At 37.9% G+C, this 20,171-nt stretch overlaps 1 protein-coding gene across 1 annotated transcript; it reads left to right on the top strand.

Annotated features, from left to right (window-relative positions):
• Positions 1-4,533: 4,533 nt before the first annotated feature.
• LOC101391592 (olfactory receptor 7G2-like) lies at positions 4,534-5,469 on the top strand. The gene has a single exon (XM_014790419.2). It carries the CDS (start codon positions 4,534-4,536, stop codon positions 5,467-5,469), a length of 936 nt encoding a protein of 311 aa, XP_014645905.1.
• The last annotated feature ends 14,702 nt before the right edge of the window (positions 5,470-20,171 follow it).

Here is a 20,171-nt window from a genome sequence, read left to right on the forward strand (position 1 = left end):
TCAAAGTGAAAGGAATACTGGGTGAGCCAGAATACCTGACTTCATCACCAACTTCTTCTAAAATGACCAGGTAACGTGATGGCCAAGTGCATTTTAAATTGGAGTGAAAACCTAATTTTCACTTTAACTAGCTCTGTGACGCTTGTCAAGTGATTTCCAAATGTTAATCTCAGTTTCTGAGTCAGATTCCCTAAGAGGAGAACCTGAGTCAGGGGTTCTTGTAATAGTGATTTTGGGAGAAATATTTGTATTATTTATTTATTTATTTATTTATTTTGTGAGGAGATCAGCCCTATACTAACATCTGCCAATCCTCCTCTTTTTTGCTGAGGAAGACTGGCCCTGGGCTAACATCCGTCCCCATCTTCCTCCACTTTATATGGGACGCTGCTACAGCATGCCTTGCCAAGCAGTGCATCAGTGCACGCCTGGGATCCAAACTGGTAAACCCTGGGCCGCAGCAGTGGAGCGTGCAAACTTAACTGCTTGTGCCACCAGGCTGGCCCCATTGGGAGAAATGTTTTTAGAGGAAGAGAAGTGGATACGGTGTATTAAAGCAGGGAAAGGATTTAACCAAGGCTGCGGTGATTGTTAGGGACTGCTTCTGCCTGATCCCATGGTTCAGGCCATAAGAATTGCCCTTCAGAGTTAGAATTACCGTGAGGCTAGGGAGCTGATATTTCATCCTTCAATTAAGTAACCACTGAGCTGGGTCAATGGGAAACTGTGTCCAGGTGGGGCAACATCAATATCCATTATATTTCATTTCATTTTGCATAAATAAGCAAATTAGATTTTCTTAATGGTTTGACACGATAGATAATAATTGTACTTTATCAATGAGGAGGACTTTGGTTACAAGAAAAAAAAGAATTCTTGATTCTTTTTTTTTTAATTTTTTTATATAATTTTATTTATTTATTTTTCCCCCAAAGCCCCAGTAGATAGTTGTATGTCATAGTTGCACATCCTTCTAGTTGCTGTATGTGGGACGCGGCCTGAGCATAGCCGGAGAAGCGGTGTGTCGGTGCGCGCCCGGGATCCGAACCTGGGCCGCCTACAGTGGAGTGCGCGCACTTAACCACTAAGCCACGGGCCAGCCCAGAATTTTTGATTCTAATATACTCAAACAATAAAGAGGGTTATGAGATGTTGTGTTAACTAACCTTCTTGTGGTAATGAATGCACAATATATACGTATATCAAATCACCACATGGAACATCTAAAATTTATAAATTTTGTCAATTATATGTCATTAAACATGTAAAAATGTAGAGTTATCTTTCATCGTAAGAACTTCAGAGGTAAGAAATATACATGAACTGGTCAGCAAGGCTTTATTCATTCCTCATCGTGGTGGCTTCAACCTAAGTCTGGTTTATGTCATGGTCCAGATGGTTGCAGTAGATGGAGCTGTCATATCCAGACATGATCTCTGGAAACAGAAAACTGACTGTCCTTCCATGAGCCTATTGTTAATAGAAGATCTGTTGTTAATAGATCTTTCTATGGAGTTAGTCTCTCCATCTCACTACTAAAAGTAAAATCACCAGCTCCTTCTTAATGTAACTCTTTGGTTGGGGAATATTACTACTATGAGAAGCCTAGGTTAACTCACCCTCTGGGATGTAATTCCTGTTCAGAAGTCAACCCAATACCCACTACAGACTTTCACAACCACTCCTGGCAGATAAAAAATACTCATGAAATTTAACTAGTAAAAGTTTCAGGGGAATAATGCTATATGAAGTTCATGTAGTGGTTCCCCTTGGGAAGGAAAAGACTCAAGATTGTGCAAATACGTGATGTGGGCACTTCACATATACCTGTATTATTAATTGTAATAAAATAGCCTACAGAGAGAATAGTGAGTATGATTGTGAAAAATTTGAATGATGGGTACCAAGCTCTTCATTTTTATCTTTGTACCTTTTTTTTTGTGTGAGGAGGACTAGCCCTGAGCTAACATCTGATGCCAATCCTCCCCAATTTCTTGAGGAAGATTGTCCCTGAGATAACATCTGTGGCCATCTTCCTCTACTTTGTATGGGACACCACCACAGCATGGCTTAACAAGCGGTGCATCGGCGCATGCCTGGGATCCGAATCAGCGAACCCCAGGCCGCCGCAGTGGAGCGCGCACTGAACCGCTTGCACCACCGGGCCACCCCCTATCTTTGTACTTTTGTTTCACTTGAATAATTAAGAATAAAAATACACAGGGGCTGGCCTGGTGGTGCAGCGGTTAAGTGTGAGCGCTCCACTGTGGTGGCCTGGGGTTCAGATCCCGGGCACGCACTGCTTGTCAAGCCATGCTGTGGAGGAAGATGGGCATGGATGTTAGCCCAGGACCGATCTTCCTCAGCAAAAAGGAAGATTGGCGTCAGATGTTAGCTCAGGGCTGGTCTTCCTCAAATAAATAAAGAAATAAATAAAAATAAACATATTTATGTAGGATCAAGATATATTTTAAATTTTCTCATACTGACATCTTTTTGTCATGGAAAATTATTTCTCTTGTAGCTTTCATTATTTGTGTCGATTCATATATCTGATTATTATTATTATTATTATTTGATTCATCTTAATTGCTATATATTTCATCATGTGTCCATTTCAAATGAATATTGATCTCATTGATGTTTTCTTCAGTTGTCATTTAGGGATGTTCTCAATGGTCTTTCCTCAACTTTCCCCACCCCAGTGCTTTCTGAGGAGGGAATCATGCTTGGACCTGTTGTTAATGGCAGAAAAAAACCACAACAGGAAATGTCAGTACGAGGGTCCCAAATGCTAAATGCTGTGCTGAATGCTTTTCCTCCATTTATTTCTCATCATTTCAACATCCCCATAAGTTTTTTTTTTTTTTTGCTTATTTATTTATTTATTTCCCCCAAAGCCCCAGTAGATAGTTGTACGTCCTAGTTGCACATCCTTCTAGTTGCTGGACGTGGGACGCGGCCTCAGCATGGCCGGAGAAGCAGTGCATCGGTGCGCGCCGGGGATCCGAACCCTGGCCGCCAGCATCGGAGCGTGCGCACTTCACCGCTAAGCCACGGGGCCCGCCCCCCCATAAGTTTTATGGTAGCTCCCATTATATAAATGAGGGCATCAGGCTTTTTGTATAGGTGAGCAATTTTCCCCCCTCACAAAGCAAGTCCTGGTCTGGATTAAAATCAGAGTGTTTGAGTGTAAGTAATACTCCTAATGATAAAGTCTGTCATGGCCACTTCTTTTTCTTCCATGAACAGGAGGTCCACCCCTTTACAAAGACAATCCTATTAAGACACGATTATTTTATAAGTGTCATATAAGTCTCATCTTGCAAGGGTCTGTCTTCTAATGACTGAAAATTGAATTTATTTTCATCAGTTTTCCTAGAAGACTGTGCATTTTATTCTTTGTCTCATTTAGCTGTTTTTTTTTTTTTTTTTTTTGTAATGATATGCCCCCTATCACCTTAAGGGAAGAGATTCTCTTAGGATGAGACTGAGAATCTCACCGGCATAGTTTTCCAGCCCCTCTTAGAATCCATTGTTACTATAGATGAGAAACATTTCCGTGGGAGAGTCTTATGAACTTCAAGTTTAGAGGTAATATTTTCTAATCTTTGCTCAGGTGCAGAGCATATACTTAGATGGGTGTCAAGCTCATGCCCAAAATACTTTGTAGGTAGAGATGGACAGACCTTGCAGGGAAGTGAAATGATTTGGAGCATTGTCAAGGATGAAATATTACAATTTTAGAGGGGAATTATAAAATCTGAATGATGGTTTAGGATTGGTAATGCTGTACTATCCAGAGACATTAACAGAGATTAGTCAAGTAAGTCAATTCAGAAGTCAGATGATCTGATCAATAAACCCAGTCTTTCCCGTGAACTAATCATGTACTTCATGTCCATGATGTAATATCATGTTACCTCACTTTCCCCATGGGTGAATGGAGTGATTGCCTGATAAATTTAACTCATCTGTAATTTATTGAGCCCTCAGATGATTCTGAGGCATGCCAAAGTTTGGGGACCATACTCTACAAGAGAGATTAGACAACTTTATTCTTATTTTTCTGTTCTTTTGAGGCAAAAAAACATTTCTGAAGGAAACACCATGTCTTATTCTTTGTTTCAATCTCAGCACTTGGCACAAGGTGGGGAAAACAGTTGGTGATCAATAAATGTATGAGTCAATAAAGGAAGTAGAGAGAAAAGGAAGACTGAGAGGTGATGATGGAAGGAGAAATTAACAGAGGGAAAGATTTGAATATTCTTTGGGGTTCACAATATACATGCAGCTTTCTTCTTTTCTTTTGTAGTACTGGTTCTCAAACTTTAACATAGATCAAGTTCATCTGGATAGCTAGTTAAAATAGGTTGCTGATCATCACCCCAGAATTTATCAGCAGTAAGTCCGACGTGGTACCACCAGTATTCATATCTAACAAGTTCTCAGTTGATGCTACTGCTGTTTAATCAGGGAACATTCATTTTATTTTCTTTTTACCCCATCTTTTCCATCAGACTCATCAACAACATGGAATACAGAAATCACACAGATGCTCTAGAATTCCTTCTCCTGGGATTGACACATTATCCACAAGTGCAGCCCCTCATCTTCAGCCTGTTCTTGTCCATGTACCTGGTAATCATCCTGGGGAATCTGCTCATCATCCTGGCTGTCAGCTCTGAGTCACAACTCCACACTCCCATGTACTTTTTTCTCTCCAATCTCTCCTTTACTGACATCTGTGTAAGCACCACCGTAATCCCAAAGATGCTGGCAAACATAGAAGCACAGAATCAGAGCATCACTTATGTAGGCTGCCTCACCCAGATTGGATTTGTCCCAGTATTTTGTTTATTTGAGAATTTTCTCCTTGCAGTAATGGCCTATGACCGCTATGTGGCCATTTGTCACCCACTGATGTACATGGTTGTCATGAACCCCCGACTCTGTGGCCTGCTAATTCTTCTCTCTCTGTTTCTTAGCATTGTGGATGCCCTCCTCCTCAGTCTGATGATGTTACAGCTGTCCTTCTGCAAGGACCTGGAAATCCCTCACTTCTTCTGTGAACTTGCTCAGGTCCTCAAGCTCACCTGTTCTGATACACTCATCAATAACATCCTGATATATTTTGTGGCTATCCTGTTTGGGGGTGTTCCTCTCTCTGGCATCATTTTCTCTTATACTCAAATTGTCTCCTCTGTTTTGAGAATGCCATCAGCAAGGGGAAAGTTTAAAGCTTTTTCCACTTGTGGGTCTCACCTCTCAGTTGTCTCCTTGTTCTATGGGACAGGTTTGGGGGTGTACATTGTTTCTGCTCTTACTAACTCTTCTGGAAACACTGCCTTGGCTTCAGTGATGTACACTGTTGTCCCTCAAATGCTGAACCCCTTCATCTACAGCCTGAGGAACAGGGACATGAAGGGAGCCTTGAGGAATCTCATCAGAAGGGGTTCTTTTCTGTGATTGTGCCATCTACTCTGAACTGGGGATTCTAGAGTGAGTCAAAGTGACAGAAATCCTGGGTGAGGCAGAATGCCTGATTCTTCCATCTGCAATTTCTTCTGAATGAGTAATATCATAATGGTTAAGAACATTTCAACCTTGCATTGAATCATGACTTTGCTTTTCGTCTGGCTCTGTGATGTTTACCAAGTGATTTTAATTCTCTAAACTCAGTTTCTTTGCTCAGGTTCCTTGGAAGCAGAAAGTGATGCACAGGTTCTACTTTTAGTGATTTTTTGTGTGTGACTTCAGTAGAAGGAAATTTATAGGAGGTGGATAGGGCAGAGAAAGGATTGAAATAAATCTGTGGGCATACCTACAGTTTAACTTCTACCTGATCCCATGGTAGGGCCAGTTCAGTTGCACACCAGCTGGGGCATGGGAGCTGAACTTTCATTTCTCAGTTTAGTAATTAATGAGACCAATCACTGGTAAACTGTATCCTTCTGAGACGACATTAACATCCACCACACTCAGTTCCATTATTTATAAAATTGGCATAATTAGATTATCTCAGTGGTATGATTATCATAATTAAATTCATCCATGAGAAATGTTTCAGTTCTAATAAGAAAAAGAAACTCTAAGTTTAGTATGACCAAATACTAAAAAGTGTTATCTTTCATTATAGAGACTTCAGAGACAGGGAATGTACAGGAAGAGTAGAGATTCATTCAGTTCTCCATGGAGAGTCTTTGTCCTAGGATTGGTTCTTTTCAGGGTCACTATGTGGTGGCAGCAAATGTTAGTTTGATGGGTGCACATGATGCCGAGAGACAGAAATTTGACTGTCCTTCTCTGGGTAAGGTGTTAATAGATCTTTTCATGGAGTCAATCAGATGACATCTCTGTAGTGAGTTGAATGTTGACTCTCAATACAACATGTCTCAATACAACACTCTAACCTTCCTAACTTGTGAGTATTAAATTATGATAAAAGAATGATTGTACTAATTTGGAAAAGGATATTTACAGAGGAGGAATTTATTCCATATTATCTGGGTGGACCTCAAATGTAATCACATGTATAGTTTTAAGATAGACAGACCTGGAGAGGATACAGAGAAAAGGAGAAGGCAATGTAGCCATGGAGACATAAATTGGATTGATTCAACCAGTATTTGATTATTCTTGTCTTACAAGACTGTTATTAACTTAAACTTCAGATGCATCCCTCTATGACCCCAGTATGTATCCATATACAACTTACTGAATAAATTTGCTTCCTTTTCACCTTACTAAAGTTTGAAATTAATTAATAAATTCTTATCTTGTTATTCTTATCATTATGCTTCTGAGATTCAATCATGTTGGTGTTAGCAGTTATTTATTTATTTTCTATGCTCTCTATTTTTTTGTCCTTCCTGATTTTTGTTATGTCTATATATATATTTTAATTATTTTATTGAGGTTATGTTGCCTTATAACACTGTATAAATCTCAGGTGTACATTATTATTTTTCATTTTCTGTATAGACCGCATCATTTTCACCACAAATAGTCTAGTTTTTATCTGTTACCATGTGTATGTGCCCCTTTATTCCTCTTGCCCTCCCTCCTCCCACTTCTCCTCTAGTACCAACCAATATGTTCTCCTTATCTATGTGGTTATTTGTTTATCTTCCATACATGAGTGAAATAATACATATTTGTCTTTCTCTGTCTGACTTATTTTGCTTAGCATAATACCTTCAAGATCCATCTGTGTCGCAAATATGCTGTGTTTTTTTTTTTTCCTTTGGTGAGGAAGACTGCCCCTGAAATGACACCTGTTGCCAATCTTCCCCTTTTTGCTTGAAGAAGAGTGGCCCCGAGCTAACATCTGTGCACGTCTTCCTCTGTTTTGTGTGTGGGTCGCTGTCACAGTGTGGCTTGATGAGTGGTGTAGGTCCGTGGCTGGGATCCGAACCCATGAACCCGGGCCACTGAAGTGGAGCACGCTGATCTTAACCACTATGATGCCAGGCTGGCCCCAATGTTCTCTATTTTTATATTATGTATGGTGACATTAAAAAATAGCAACATTTTGAATTTTTAAAAATATTTTAATTGACTTTTCCACTTTATTGAGGCATAATTGACAGATAAAACTGCATAAAGTGTAAAATGTGATGGTTTGCCACAGATATCCCTTGTGAAATGATTGCCAAAATTGAATTAGTTAACACATCGATCACTTCACATAGTTACCATTTAGTTTGGTTAGAACATTGAAGATATCTCTCTTCACAAATTTAAAGTACATAATAGAGTATTATTAAGTATAGTCAACGTGCTGTACATTAGATTGCCAGAATATATTCATGTTATAACTGTAAGTTTGTACCCTTTGACGAAAATCTCCCTATTACCCTGACTTCCAGCAGTTGGCAACCATCATTCTACTCTCTGTTTCTATGAGTTTGATTTTTGTTTTTAAGATTCCACATATAAGTGATACCATACAGTATTTGTCTTCTCTGTTGGGCTTATTTCACTTAACATAATGTCCTCTAAGTTCACTCGTGTCATTAAAAATGGCAGAATTTCCTGTTTCTATGGCCAAATAATAGTGTTATATATATGTATATAAATATATATACAAAATTTCCTTTATAAATTCACCCATCAATGGACATTAAGGTTGTTTCTATATCTTGGCTATTGTGAATAATGCTAAAATGAACATGTGAGGTCAAATATCACTTCAAGATACTGATTTCATTTCCTTCGCACATATACCCAGAAGTGGGATACAGGCTCACATAGCAGTTCTATTTTTTTTTTTTTTTATTTTTATTTTTTTTTTAAATTTTTTGTTTATTGCAGTAACTGGTTTATAACATTGTAAAAATTTCAGGTGTACATCATTGTACTTCTATTTCTGCATAGATTACATCATGTTCACCACCAAAATACTAATTACAACCCATCACCACACACATGTACCCAATTATCCCTTTCACCCTCCTCCCTCCCCACTTCCCCTCTGGTAACCACCAATCCAATCTCTGTCCCTATGTGTTTGTTTATTGTTGTTATTATCTACTACTTAATGAAGGAAATCATACGGTATTTGACCTTCTCCCTCTGACTTATTTCACTTTGCATCATGCCCTCAATGTCCATCCATGTTGTCACAAATGGCTGGATTTCATCGTTTCTTATGGCTGAGTAGTATTCCATTGTGTATATATACCACAGCTTTTTATCCATTCGTCCCTTGATGGGCACTTAGGTTGCTTCCAAGTCTTGGCTATCGTGAATAAGGCTGCAATGAACACAGGGGTGCATGTACCTTTGCAAATTGGTGTTTTCAAGTTCTTTGGATAAATACCCAACAGTGGAATAGCTGGATCATATGGTAGTTCTATCGTTGATTTTNTTGAGGAATCTCCATACTGTTTTCCATAGTGGCTGCACCAGTTTGCACTCCCACCAGCAGTGTATGAGAGTTCCCTTCTCTCCACAACCTCTCCAACACATGTTGTTTCCTGTCTTGTTAATTAAAGCCATTCTGACGGGCGTGAGGTGATATCTCATTGGAGTTTTGATTTGCATTTCCCTGATAGTTAGTGATTTTGAACATCTTTTTCATGTGTCTGTTGGCCATCTGTATATCTTCTTTGGAGAAATGTCTGTTCAGGTCTTTTGCCCATTTTTTAATTGGGTTGGTAGTTTTTTTGTTGTTGAGATGCATGAGTTCTTTATATATTTTGGAGATTAAGCCCTTATCAGATGTATGGTTTGCAAATATCTTCTCCCAATTGTTAGGTTGTCTTTTCGTTTTGTTGATGGTTTCCTTTGCTGTGCAGAAGCTTTTTAGTTTGATGTAGTCCCATTTGTTGATTTTTTCTATTGTTTCTCTTGCCCGGTCAGATGTGGTGTTTGAAAAGATGTTGCTAAGACTGATGTCGAAGAGCGTACTGCCTATGTTTTCTTCTAGAACTTTCACAGTTTCAGGTCTTACATTCAAGTCTTTAATCCATTTGGAGTTAATTTTTGTGTGTGGTGTAAGGTAAGAGTCTACTTTCATTTTTTTGCATATGGCTATCCAGTTTTCCCAACACCATTTGTTGAAGAGACTTTCTTTTCCCCATTGTATGTTCTTGGCTCCTTTGTCAAAGATTAGCTGTCCATAGATGTGTGGGTTTATTTCTGGGCTTTCGATTCTATTCCATTGATCTGTGTGTCTGTTTTTGTGCCAGTACCATGCTGTTTTGGTTACTATAGCTTTGTAGTATATTTTGAAATCAGGGAGTGTGATACCTCCAGCTTTGTTCTTTTTTCTCAGGATTCCTTTAGCTATTCGGGGTCTTTTGTTGTTCCATATAAATTTTAGGATTCTTTGTTCTATTTCTGTGAAAAATGTTGTTGGAACTTTGATAGGGATTGCATTGAATCTATAGATGGCTTTAGGAAGTATGGACATCTTAACTATGTTAATTCTTCCAATCCAAGAGCACGGAATATCTTTCCATTTCTTTGTGTCTTCTTCAATTTCTTTCAGAAATGTTTTATAGTTTTCGGTGTACAGATCTTTCACCTCTTTGGTTAAGTTTATTCCTAGGTATTTTATTCGTTTTGTTGCAATTGTAAATGGGATGGTATTCTTAATTTCTCTTTCTGCTACTTCGTTGTTAGTGTACAGAAATGCAACTGATTTTTGTATGTTGATTTTGTATCCTGCAACTTTACCATATTCGTTTATTACTTCTAAAAGTTTTCTGGTGGATTCTTTAGGGTTTTCTATATATAAAATCATGTCATCTGCAAATAGTGACAGTTTCACTTCTTCCTTTCCAATTTGGATCCCTTTTATTTCTTTCTCTTGCCTGATTGCTCTGGCTAGGACTTCCAATACTATGTTAAATAGGAGTGGTGACAGTGGGCATCCTTGTCTGGTTCCTGTTCTTAGAGGGATAGCTTTCCGTTTTTCACCATTGAGGATGATATTAGCTGTGGGTTTCTCATATATGGTCTTTATTATGTTGAGGTACTTTCCTTCTATACCCATTTTATTCAGAGTTTTTATCATAAATGGATGCTGGATCTTGTCAAATGCTTTCTCTGCATCTATTGAGATGATCATGTGATTTTTGTTCTTCATTTTATTAATGTGGTGTATTACGTTGATTGATTTGCGAATGTTAAACCATCCCTGCATACCTGGAATAAATCCCACTTGATCATGGTGTATAATCTTTTAACGTATTGTTGTATGCGATTTGCTAGTATTTTGTTGAGGATTTTCGCATCGATGTTCATCAGTGATATTGGCCTGTAATTTTCCTTTTTTGTGTTGTCCTTGTCTGGTTTTGGTATCAGGGTAATGTCAGCTTCGTAGAATGAGTTAGGGAGCTTCCCCCCCTCCTCAATTTTTTGGAAGAGTTTGAGAAGGATAGGTATTAAGTCTTCTTTGAATGTTTGGTAGAATTCAGCAGGGAAGCCGTCTGGTCCTGGACTTTTATTTTTGGGGAGGTTTTTGATTACTGTTTCGATCTCCTTACTGGTGATTGGTCTATTCAAATTCTCTACTTCTTCTTGATCCAGTTTTGGAAGGTTGTATGATTCTAAGAATTTATCCATTTCTTTCAGATTGTCGAATTGGTTGATTTTTTTCCTATAGTTGATTTCCAGTTTCATACTGTTGTGGTCAGAAAAGATGCTTGGTATTATTTCAATCTTCTTAAATTTATAGAGACTTGTTTTCTGGCCTAATATGTGATCAATCCTGGAGAATGTTCCATGTGCATTTGAAAAGAACGTGTATTCTTTGGTTTTTGGATGGAATGCTCTGTATATATCTACTAGGTCCATCTGTTCTAGTGTGTCATTTAAGGCCAATGTTTCCTTATTGATCTTCTGTTTGGATGATCTATCCGTTGGTGTAAGTGCAGTGTTAAAGTCCCCTACTATTATTGTGTTACTGTCTATTTCTCCTTTCATGTCTGTTAATAATTGCTTTATATATTTAGGTGCACCTACATTGGGTGCGTAGATATTTACAAGTGTTATATCCTCTTGTTGGATTGTTCCCTTGATCATTATGTAATGCCCTTCTATGTCTCTTTTTACTGTTTTTGTTTTAAAGTGTATTTTTTCTGATATGAGTATTGCTACCCCAGCTTTCTTTTCATTGTCATTTGCATGGAGTATCTTTTTCCATGCTTCCACTTTCAGTTTGTGAACGTCTTTAGGTCTGAAGTGTGTCTGATGACCCAACACACGAATGCTCTGTAGAGTGACATATCTTTGAATTCAGGTTCCTGACTCAATTAAACCTCTTTATTTTCAATTGGTCATCAAAATCTGTCCTTTTAAATCCCTATTTCCATTTTAATGTCTCATCAATGGGTTCTTATCACCAAACCTTTGCTATAATTGTTGTAATTAATTTTGATATTAGCAGATATCATAAAAATAAATATAATAATTTTCATAAACTGCTCCCATTCCCATTAGCACTTACAGAACTCTATTGCCATTCACAGTTCTCAGCAGTTTTCTCCTACTAATTAATTTTATTCTCTCTAGTGACCTATGAGTCAGGTGCTCCAGCTCTCCTCTTGTTTATCCATGACCTCATGTAAAGATAGAGGTCAAGTGTGATGAAGTTATGAACACAAAATACTTGACACTCCAGTAAGAGGTGGTGAAGGAATTTGAACTCAGGCTTCTGGACTTTGGAGCTGAACTCATACCATAATGTGATGCAAACACTGAATAGTACAGATTTAGGAATCCTGAAGGGTCGATCAGATTCCCTTAACTGCCTTCTGAAAACTTTTACTTGAAGAAAGTCACAAGCACTTTCCTTGATTTTGAAGGTCTTCTCATCTCTGACTACATAGGTAGTATCTACCAGGTGACAGCATCAAAACAGGATCCATTTCCGAACCTGAGATCAAGATTATAAAATGCTTGTTGAAACCTTAAACTGCTACATCAGATTCTCTTTTCTTACAACATTAGAATGTTAAACATCCCGATAAGGTGATATATAACACATTTCTGTTTTCTTTTTCTTTTTGTTCAGAATGGAAGAGTTGGAGGAAGGTTGAAATGCATGAGGTCTTGAAAAGAATGAAAAGAATTAAAAAACAACAATCTGTTACTGTTTTCAGAGCAGAATCCTGAGATGAGAAAGATGAAATCTACCAACACCAAAGTCCAGGCTTCTGGATGGGACTGTTGCTAGAGTAGTAGGAAGAGGGAGAAAACGGCCAACTTACCCTAAGAGGGAAAAAGAGAATTGAGAATGGTATATCCAGATACCTCAAAAGCCTTGATAGTTGTGGGACTTAAAAATTTAATCAATATAAATGGAAGCCTAGCACTTAGTGACTGTGAAGTACTTCTTATTTAAGATGATCGTGACAACTGGAAGAGAAAATTAGACCTTATTTTTGGAAATTACTTATATTCTTCAGCACAGAAAAATACTCACACATGCACACACAGCAGTGTATGAAATAAATACATGCACACTATTTTCTATTTAAATCACATCTTTAGATGCAAAACAATAAAAAAAATAACATACATATTTACATGTTAAACTCACAAGAGTCATTATTATCCTATTAATAGGTAATTACCTCTAAATCTATTTTCCTGTTCTTTTCTCACTCCCACAATAACTCATTGAGATCTGCCCCTTCCTTAATTTCTCTCTTTCTATTAGACTACGGAAATAATTAATCCCTTGCTACTCAGCAGTTTGATAGATTCCCTATTGCTTTCATTTTTTGACACCTCTGTCTCTGCTGTATAATAAACAGATAATGTTGGGAAAAAATTGAATATCAGTCATAGAAGTTCAGATCATTCCTCTCTGTTTCTGTTAGGCCCCATCAAATCTGGATCAGGAAGCCCAACCACTAGCTCCCAGAAGAATACTCAGTTTATGAACCAGGATCAACTCAAGGACGCTAGTATATCCTGTGTTATGATGAGTTCCTGAAAATACATCATTGGATCACCCAAAACAGACAAGAGCTAATTGACTATGTCCTGGGTACATCAATATATCTGCCAATTATTCTTATGAACCAATGATTTAGCAAAAGACTATAAAGCAGTGTCTTAACTGAGTAACTCATTAGGATACTAATGTTTACATGTGAATGTCTCGAGGTAAACTCTGCTTCTTGAATTATAAAATATAGGTCCTTAGGGTAAAGAAAATAAGTAATCATAAAAATATCAATCAAGATTTTGACCCAGACAAAGCTGAGTTTAATTTCAGCTCCAGAACTTGCTTTTTAAGCAAGAAAAATTTTAAACTGTGCCAAAAGACTCAGTTTCCCCATTTGGATTATAGGAACCATAATAAAACCTGTAGGTATGTTGCAAGGATGAGTAACGAGTACAAAAAATCACAGTGTTTGATATATGAGACATTCTATATTTCCTGTCATTATTTGTTTCTGCCATGAACACAAGTGCACCACCTGACTATACATTAAAGAAGGGAAGTGATGGGTGGGGCAAGGTGAAAGGAGACAGGAGAAAAAAAGAACATCTTTAGTATGACAACTGTCAACTTCAGGGAAGAATGTGTTGAATCTTCTGCTGGGAATCTCGTTTTTGTGGAGAAACAAGAGGAGTGAACAACCCAAACAAACATCAATGGTTAGTGGTCATTTCTCAAGGACACGTGATAAAATGTATAGCAATTAAAATAAATCAATTAGACCTAGATGTATCAACACAAAGAATAAATACCCCAAGGAGGAAAGTAAATTGCCTAACAAGACAAGTAAGCATGATAAAGTTTAAATGTCTAAAATAACACTGATAGTAAAACTTTAATTTTTTATGAAAATTTCAAGCGTACAAAAAATACAAAGAAAGCAATAAAGTCCTGGATATTCACCACTACGCACTAAATTAAAGTATATTTCCATATTTGTATTAGATATTTTCAAGGAAATAAAATATTACATATTTATTTTTCTGAATTCTCAATCACTTTTCCTTCCTCAAAAGAACCACTATACTGAACTTGATATGCATTACTCCCCTGTGGTTGTAATGACTATGAGTCTATTCATAAACCATGGTCTTGTTTTGCATTTTATTTTATTTTTTTATTTATTTTTTTAGATTTTTTTTTTTACCATGAAATTTTAGGTAACAGTGATATTTAGATTTTAGTTCTGTAATTCCTTATTATAGAATTACTTTAAGCATAGTTGCTTTTCTTTATAACACTTTAACATTAAATGTGTTTAAAATTTATTAGTACCACTTTATGCTGAAAGTAAATATTTATTTTATAGATAAGCTGGGAATAATTAATGAAAATATTTTTAGATACAGAGCAGCCAGGATATATAAATATTTTCATTAATTATTGTTTTGCATTTTAAACATTACATGCTGTACATGGCATTTTGCATTTGGCTTTTAGAAACAACACATTTAATGTCTTAGTACATTTTTCTCTGGTTAATTAACTTTGACTATTTTAGCTTATTCTAACCTTTTATTATATAACTATTTATTTATCCCTTCTCCAACTCCGGGACATTTTCATTACTGCCTTTGCACACATACATACACACACATAATGTATAAAACAATTTTAACAAACACTTGGCAAACAGCAAAATTCAAGACTGTGGTTGTCTCTGGGAATGGACAAGGACATAAAGAGTATGCTATATTTATTGACGTTATTTTTATACTTTAAGAAAAGAACTCCAATAGCAAATACTAACATTTATTAATTCTGGAAACATTGACACATGCTTGTCTATTGTATTATTCTATGCTTTCCCGCCTTTTAAAATATTTCATATTACTAAAGAGAAACAGGTAGACTGGGCTGTCATGTTGGGATCTGCCTTATTCTCCAACTCCTCTCTTTCTGAATACTTGAAACCAGGACACAGTGTCAAAATCTTTTTTCTTCTAGAAAGTGGAATCATGAGCCAGGAATGGAAAGGAAAAGAGAAGCTAGTCACGCAGTTCTGCCCCTTGCCAAGTAAATTAAAAAAAATATTATAATAATAACAACAATAAACAAACACATAGGGACAGAGATTGGATTGGTGGTTACCAGAGGGGAAGGGGGGAGGGAGGAGGGTGAAAGGGATAATTGGGTACATGTGTGTGGTGATGGGTTGTAATTAGTATTTTGGTGGTGAACACGATGTAGTCCACGCAGAAATAGAAGTACAATGATGTACACCTGAAATTTTTGCAATGTTATAAACCAATGTTACTGCAATAAACAAAAAATTAAAAAAAAAAATTATAGATTTCTAAAATATTCTTCAAAATTGAACAAGCATAGATTGTCTTGAGGATGGGAAGTCTCAGGACTTTAAGATCAGAGTAGGAGATTATTAGAATGAGAGATGCTCAAGTACTGGTGCAAAGGTATAAGCAAATAAGTTCAGGAGAGGTTAATGACCACCAGGCAGGGAGCTCAAAGGTGACCTAGTTCTGCTCATCTTCTCCATGGACTCTCCTCACAGCTGCCCCCAGATGGAGTTGTAAACAAGACCTGTCCCTATTTGAAAAACATAAACTGGAGGACTTTAGATTAGCTGGGTGCCAACACTAAGGAATGACATTCCATTCTTCCCTGGATGTGAAGGAGAAAAATGAAAGTTCTGTTCTCAGCGAGCACAGAAAGACAGTGAAGCACTGGGATCCTGGGCAGAAATGATGGTCTCTGGGACTAGGCTCCGGTGGGTTGCATACTGATCTGGGCATGGTTGTTGAATGTGGTGGTCACAGTCAGAATATTTGCAGTCTCTGCGTCCCCTGGGGGTTCAAGATCCAAAGCTCTTCATTAGTCAAACTCTTCCACTCTCCTGTGATCAGAGGGCAGCAGAAATCCTTGTGGAGCAAGGCTCAGAGATGAAGAACTTTGCTTTGGCTCATTCTCTCACCTTGACAGATAAAATGTATGCCATCTTCTCTGTACCTTTCTTGGCTCACATTCATTTCAAGGACCTCATACGTCAACACACCTTCCTTCTATTATTGGGTTCTGGTCTTCTTTTTTTTTTTTTTTGTTTCTTTGTCTCTTTTTATTTCACAGACTAATTGTGAAGTTCTTTTTTTTTTTTTTTAATTTTTTGTTTATTGCAGTAACATTGGTTTATAACATTGTAAAAATTTCAGGTGTACATCATTGTACTTCTATTTCTGCATAGATTACATCATGTTCACCACCAAAATACTAATTACAACCCATCACCACACACATGTACCCAATTATCCCTTTCACCCTCCTCCCTCCCCCCTTCCCCTCTGGTAACCACCAATCCAATCTCTGTCCCTATGTGTTTGTTTATTGTTGATAACATGGATGGACATTGAGGGCATGATGCAAAGTGAAATAAGTCAGAGGGAGAAGGTCTGGTCTTCTTTTTAAGGTATATTTAAAGGCAACCATGTCCTAACAACAGTATGAGGAAGACTGATACTACATTTAAGCTAATAAATACAATTTCTTTATATAGGTACCTATATATTAACTGTATAAATACGTGATAATATATGAATGTACCCTAATAATGCAAACACTAAGGACTAATTTAATGTATAGTTCATTGAATGTTGATTCTGCTTGTGCATATTATATTTAGTTTATAATATATTCTGAAACTGAAATGTAACGGTCATTTATTCTCTTTATAGAATTTCACTACCAATTTTCTCCCTTTTAGTATTTGTTTCAAAATCGTTTTTTTTCACATTATAGACCTTGGCTTGAAATTATGGTTCTTGGTTATCAATGTTGTTGCAGTAAATTACAGATTATCAGTGTAGCAGTCAATCTGTGATACAACGTACCTTTGAGGATGTAACCATAAGATTTGTGGTTTGTTTGTTATAACAACAAATTTTACTTTACATGACCGTTATAATGCAATTGTTAAGACAAGGGTAGATACAACAGACTTATTGATCAGAAAAGAGAGCCCAGATGATAGAATTCTTTGCTCAGTAGCTTTCTTGTGGATTCTTTGGGGTTTTCTATGTACGGGATTGTTTCCCTGTGAATAGAGATAATTTCACTTCTTTCTTTCCAATTTCGATGACTTTTATGACATTTTCTTGACTAATAGCTCTGGCTAAACTTCCAGTACAGTGTTCACCAGCAGTCGTGAAACAGGCTTCCTTGCCTTGTTCCTGATATTAGGGAGAAACCTTGCAGTCTTTCACCATTGAGTGTGATGTTAGCTGTGGTTTTTTCATTAACATCTTTTATCACATTGAGGAATTAATTCACTATCCCTAGTTTTCTGAGGGTTTTTATCATGAATGGATTTTATGAAATTCCTTTTCTTCATCAAGTTAAATGATCATGTGATTTTTTTCCTTTGCTTTATTAATGTAGTCATTTAAATTGATTGATTTTCTTATGTTGTACCACTCTCGAGTTCTTAGATAAACAGCATTTGGTTATGGTAAATTATCCTTTAAATGTGGAGTTGGATTCAACTTGTGAATATTCTGCTGAGGGTTTTTTTTTTGCTTTTTTCATGAGGAAGACCAGCTCTGAGCTAACATCCGATGCCAATCTTCCTTTTTGGTGCTGAGGAGGATTGGCCCTGGGCTAACACCCGTGCCCATCTTCTTCTACTTTGTATGGGACACCACCACAGCATGGCTTGACAAGCGTTGTGTCGGTGCACACCCTGGATCTGAACCTGTGAACCCCACACCATCTAAGCAGTGCTCACCCACTTAACTGCTGCGCCACGGGGCCGGGCCCTCTGCTGTGGATTTTTGCATCTGTATTTATCAGGAGATTTGCTCTGTAATTTTTTTTTTTTCTTGTGATGTCTTTCCAGGGCTTCGTTGTCAGGGTAATGGTTCTTCATGAGATGAATTAAGAAGTGTTGCCACCTGTTGAAATCTTTTGGAGGAATTTGAGGATTTTTGGTGTTAATTCTTCTTTAAATGTTTAGTAGAATTCACCAGTGAAACCATGTTACCACGGGCTTTTCTTGTGATTTTTTTCATTACTGATTCAATCTCCTAGCTCATTATTTGTTCAGATTTTCTACTTCTTGATTCAGTCTTAGTATGCTGTATGTTTCTAGGAATTTATCCGTTTCTTCTAGGTTATGCAATTTGTTGGCCTATGATTGTTCATATTAGTCTCTTATAACCCTTTGTGTGTCCATGGTATCAATTTTAATGTCTCTTCTTTCATTTCTGATTTTATTTTTTGAGCCTTCTTTTTTCTTAGACTAGCTAAAGGTTAGTCGATTTTGTTTATGTTTTGAGAACACCAGCTCTTTGTTCTGTTGATAATTTCTATTGTCTTCTGATCTCTATCTCATTCCTTTCTGTTTGTATTTTTATATTTATATGTTCTTTAGTTCTGAAGGACAGCTGTGCTGAGTAATGTGTTCCTGGCTGGCAGTATTTTTACTTTCAATGTTTTGTATATATCACGCCACTCTCTCCTGGCCTGCAAGGTTTATGCTGAAGTCTGCTGATTACCTTACAGGGTTTCTGTTATAATGGACAAACGTCTTTTGTCTTGTAGCACCTCCAGTGAAGAGGAACTTTGACAGACAGTTGTGATGGCTAGGATTGGCAGAGTGTGTGCAGTCTGCTGTGCGTGCTGGCTGGAGTCTCTTGCATGGTGTCGTAGGCCAGCTGTGGACACTTGCATGGTGGTGAGGGTCAGGGCCACGGGCAAGGGTCAGGTGTGGGTATGTGCATAGTAGTAGAGGCCAGCGATGGAGGTTGAGGCTCTGCCCGTGAAATCACAGCTGTGGTATATGGGGCTAGTGGTATGCTTTTGTGCCACTACAGGATTAGCCATAGGTGTGCATGCGGGTGGGGGTCAGTGAGAGGAAATGGGTTAGCTGCATGCATGTATAGAGCTGTGGGGGCTGGGGCCAGCTGCATGTGGGTGCTCAGTGGCCATGCTGGTTTCTAGGATCATGTTACCATGGCAGTGGGGATGGGGTGGGACGCAAGCTGTGGGAGTCTTTCAAGGCCAATTCCTGCAGGACACCTAGTGACAAAAGCTACGAGAGTCTGTAGCAGCTGAGTTGGCTGTTGGTTTCCTCAGGAGTGAAAATTTCTGGGTCTGTCTGTTGAGCTAGCTATTGGGGTCTGCAGTGGTAAACACTGGATAAACAAAATATGGTATATGCCTAAAATGGAATATTATTTAGCCTTAGAAAGGAAGGACATTCTGACACATTCTACAACATGGAACAATACTGAGGACATCACACTAAGTGAAAAAGCCAGTTTTTAAAAGAGACAAATACTGAAAGATTCCATTCACCAGAGGTACCTGGAGTGGTCAAATTGATGAAGTTAAAAATGGAAGGGTGATTACCAGGGGCCTGGACAGACAGGGGATATGGGCCTTGTTTAAAGAGTGTAGAGCTTTATTTTTGCCAGATAAAATATTTCCGGATTGCCCGTGATTGGTTGCACAGCACCGAGAATTACTTACCATTAACGAACTATATGCTTAAAAACGGTTACCATGGACCCGCTTAAATCCCCACAAGTCAAACTGTGACGACACAGTCGGACGACACGCGTGAGGGAGACAAATACGGGAACACCGAATTCTCGCGTTACGATGAGATCTACAGCCCTGCCGTCACTCTCACGAAGACGCTCGCGAGAATAGAGAGTGGGTGGTGCGAGCCACCGGTTTGCGCCAAGGGAGGCTT

This window comes from Ceratotherium simum, chromosome 39 (assembly GCF_057802395.1).
Source record: "Ceratotherium simum simum isolate JZ-2026a chromosome 39, ASM5780239v1, whole genome shotgun sequence".
Taxonomy (NCBI): domain Eukaryota; kingdom Metazoa; phylum Chordata; class Mammalia; order Perissodactyla; family Rhinocerotidae; genus Ceratotherium; species Ceratotherium simum.

Excerpts from the sequence above, each read along its gene's own strand:
- LOC101391592 (XM_014790419.2), top strand. The coding sequence starts at position 4,534 with ATGGAATACAGAAATCACACAGATGCTCTAGAATTCCTTCTCCTGGGA.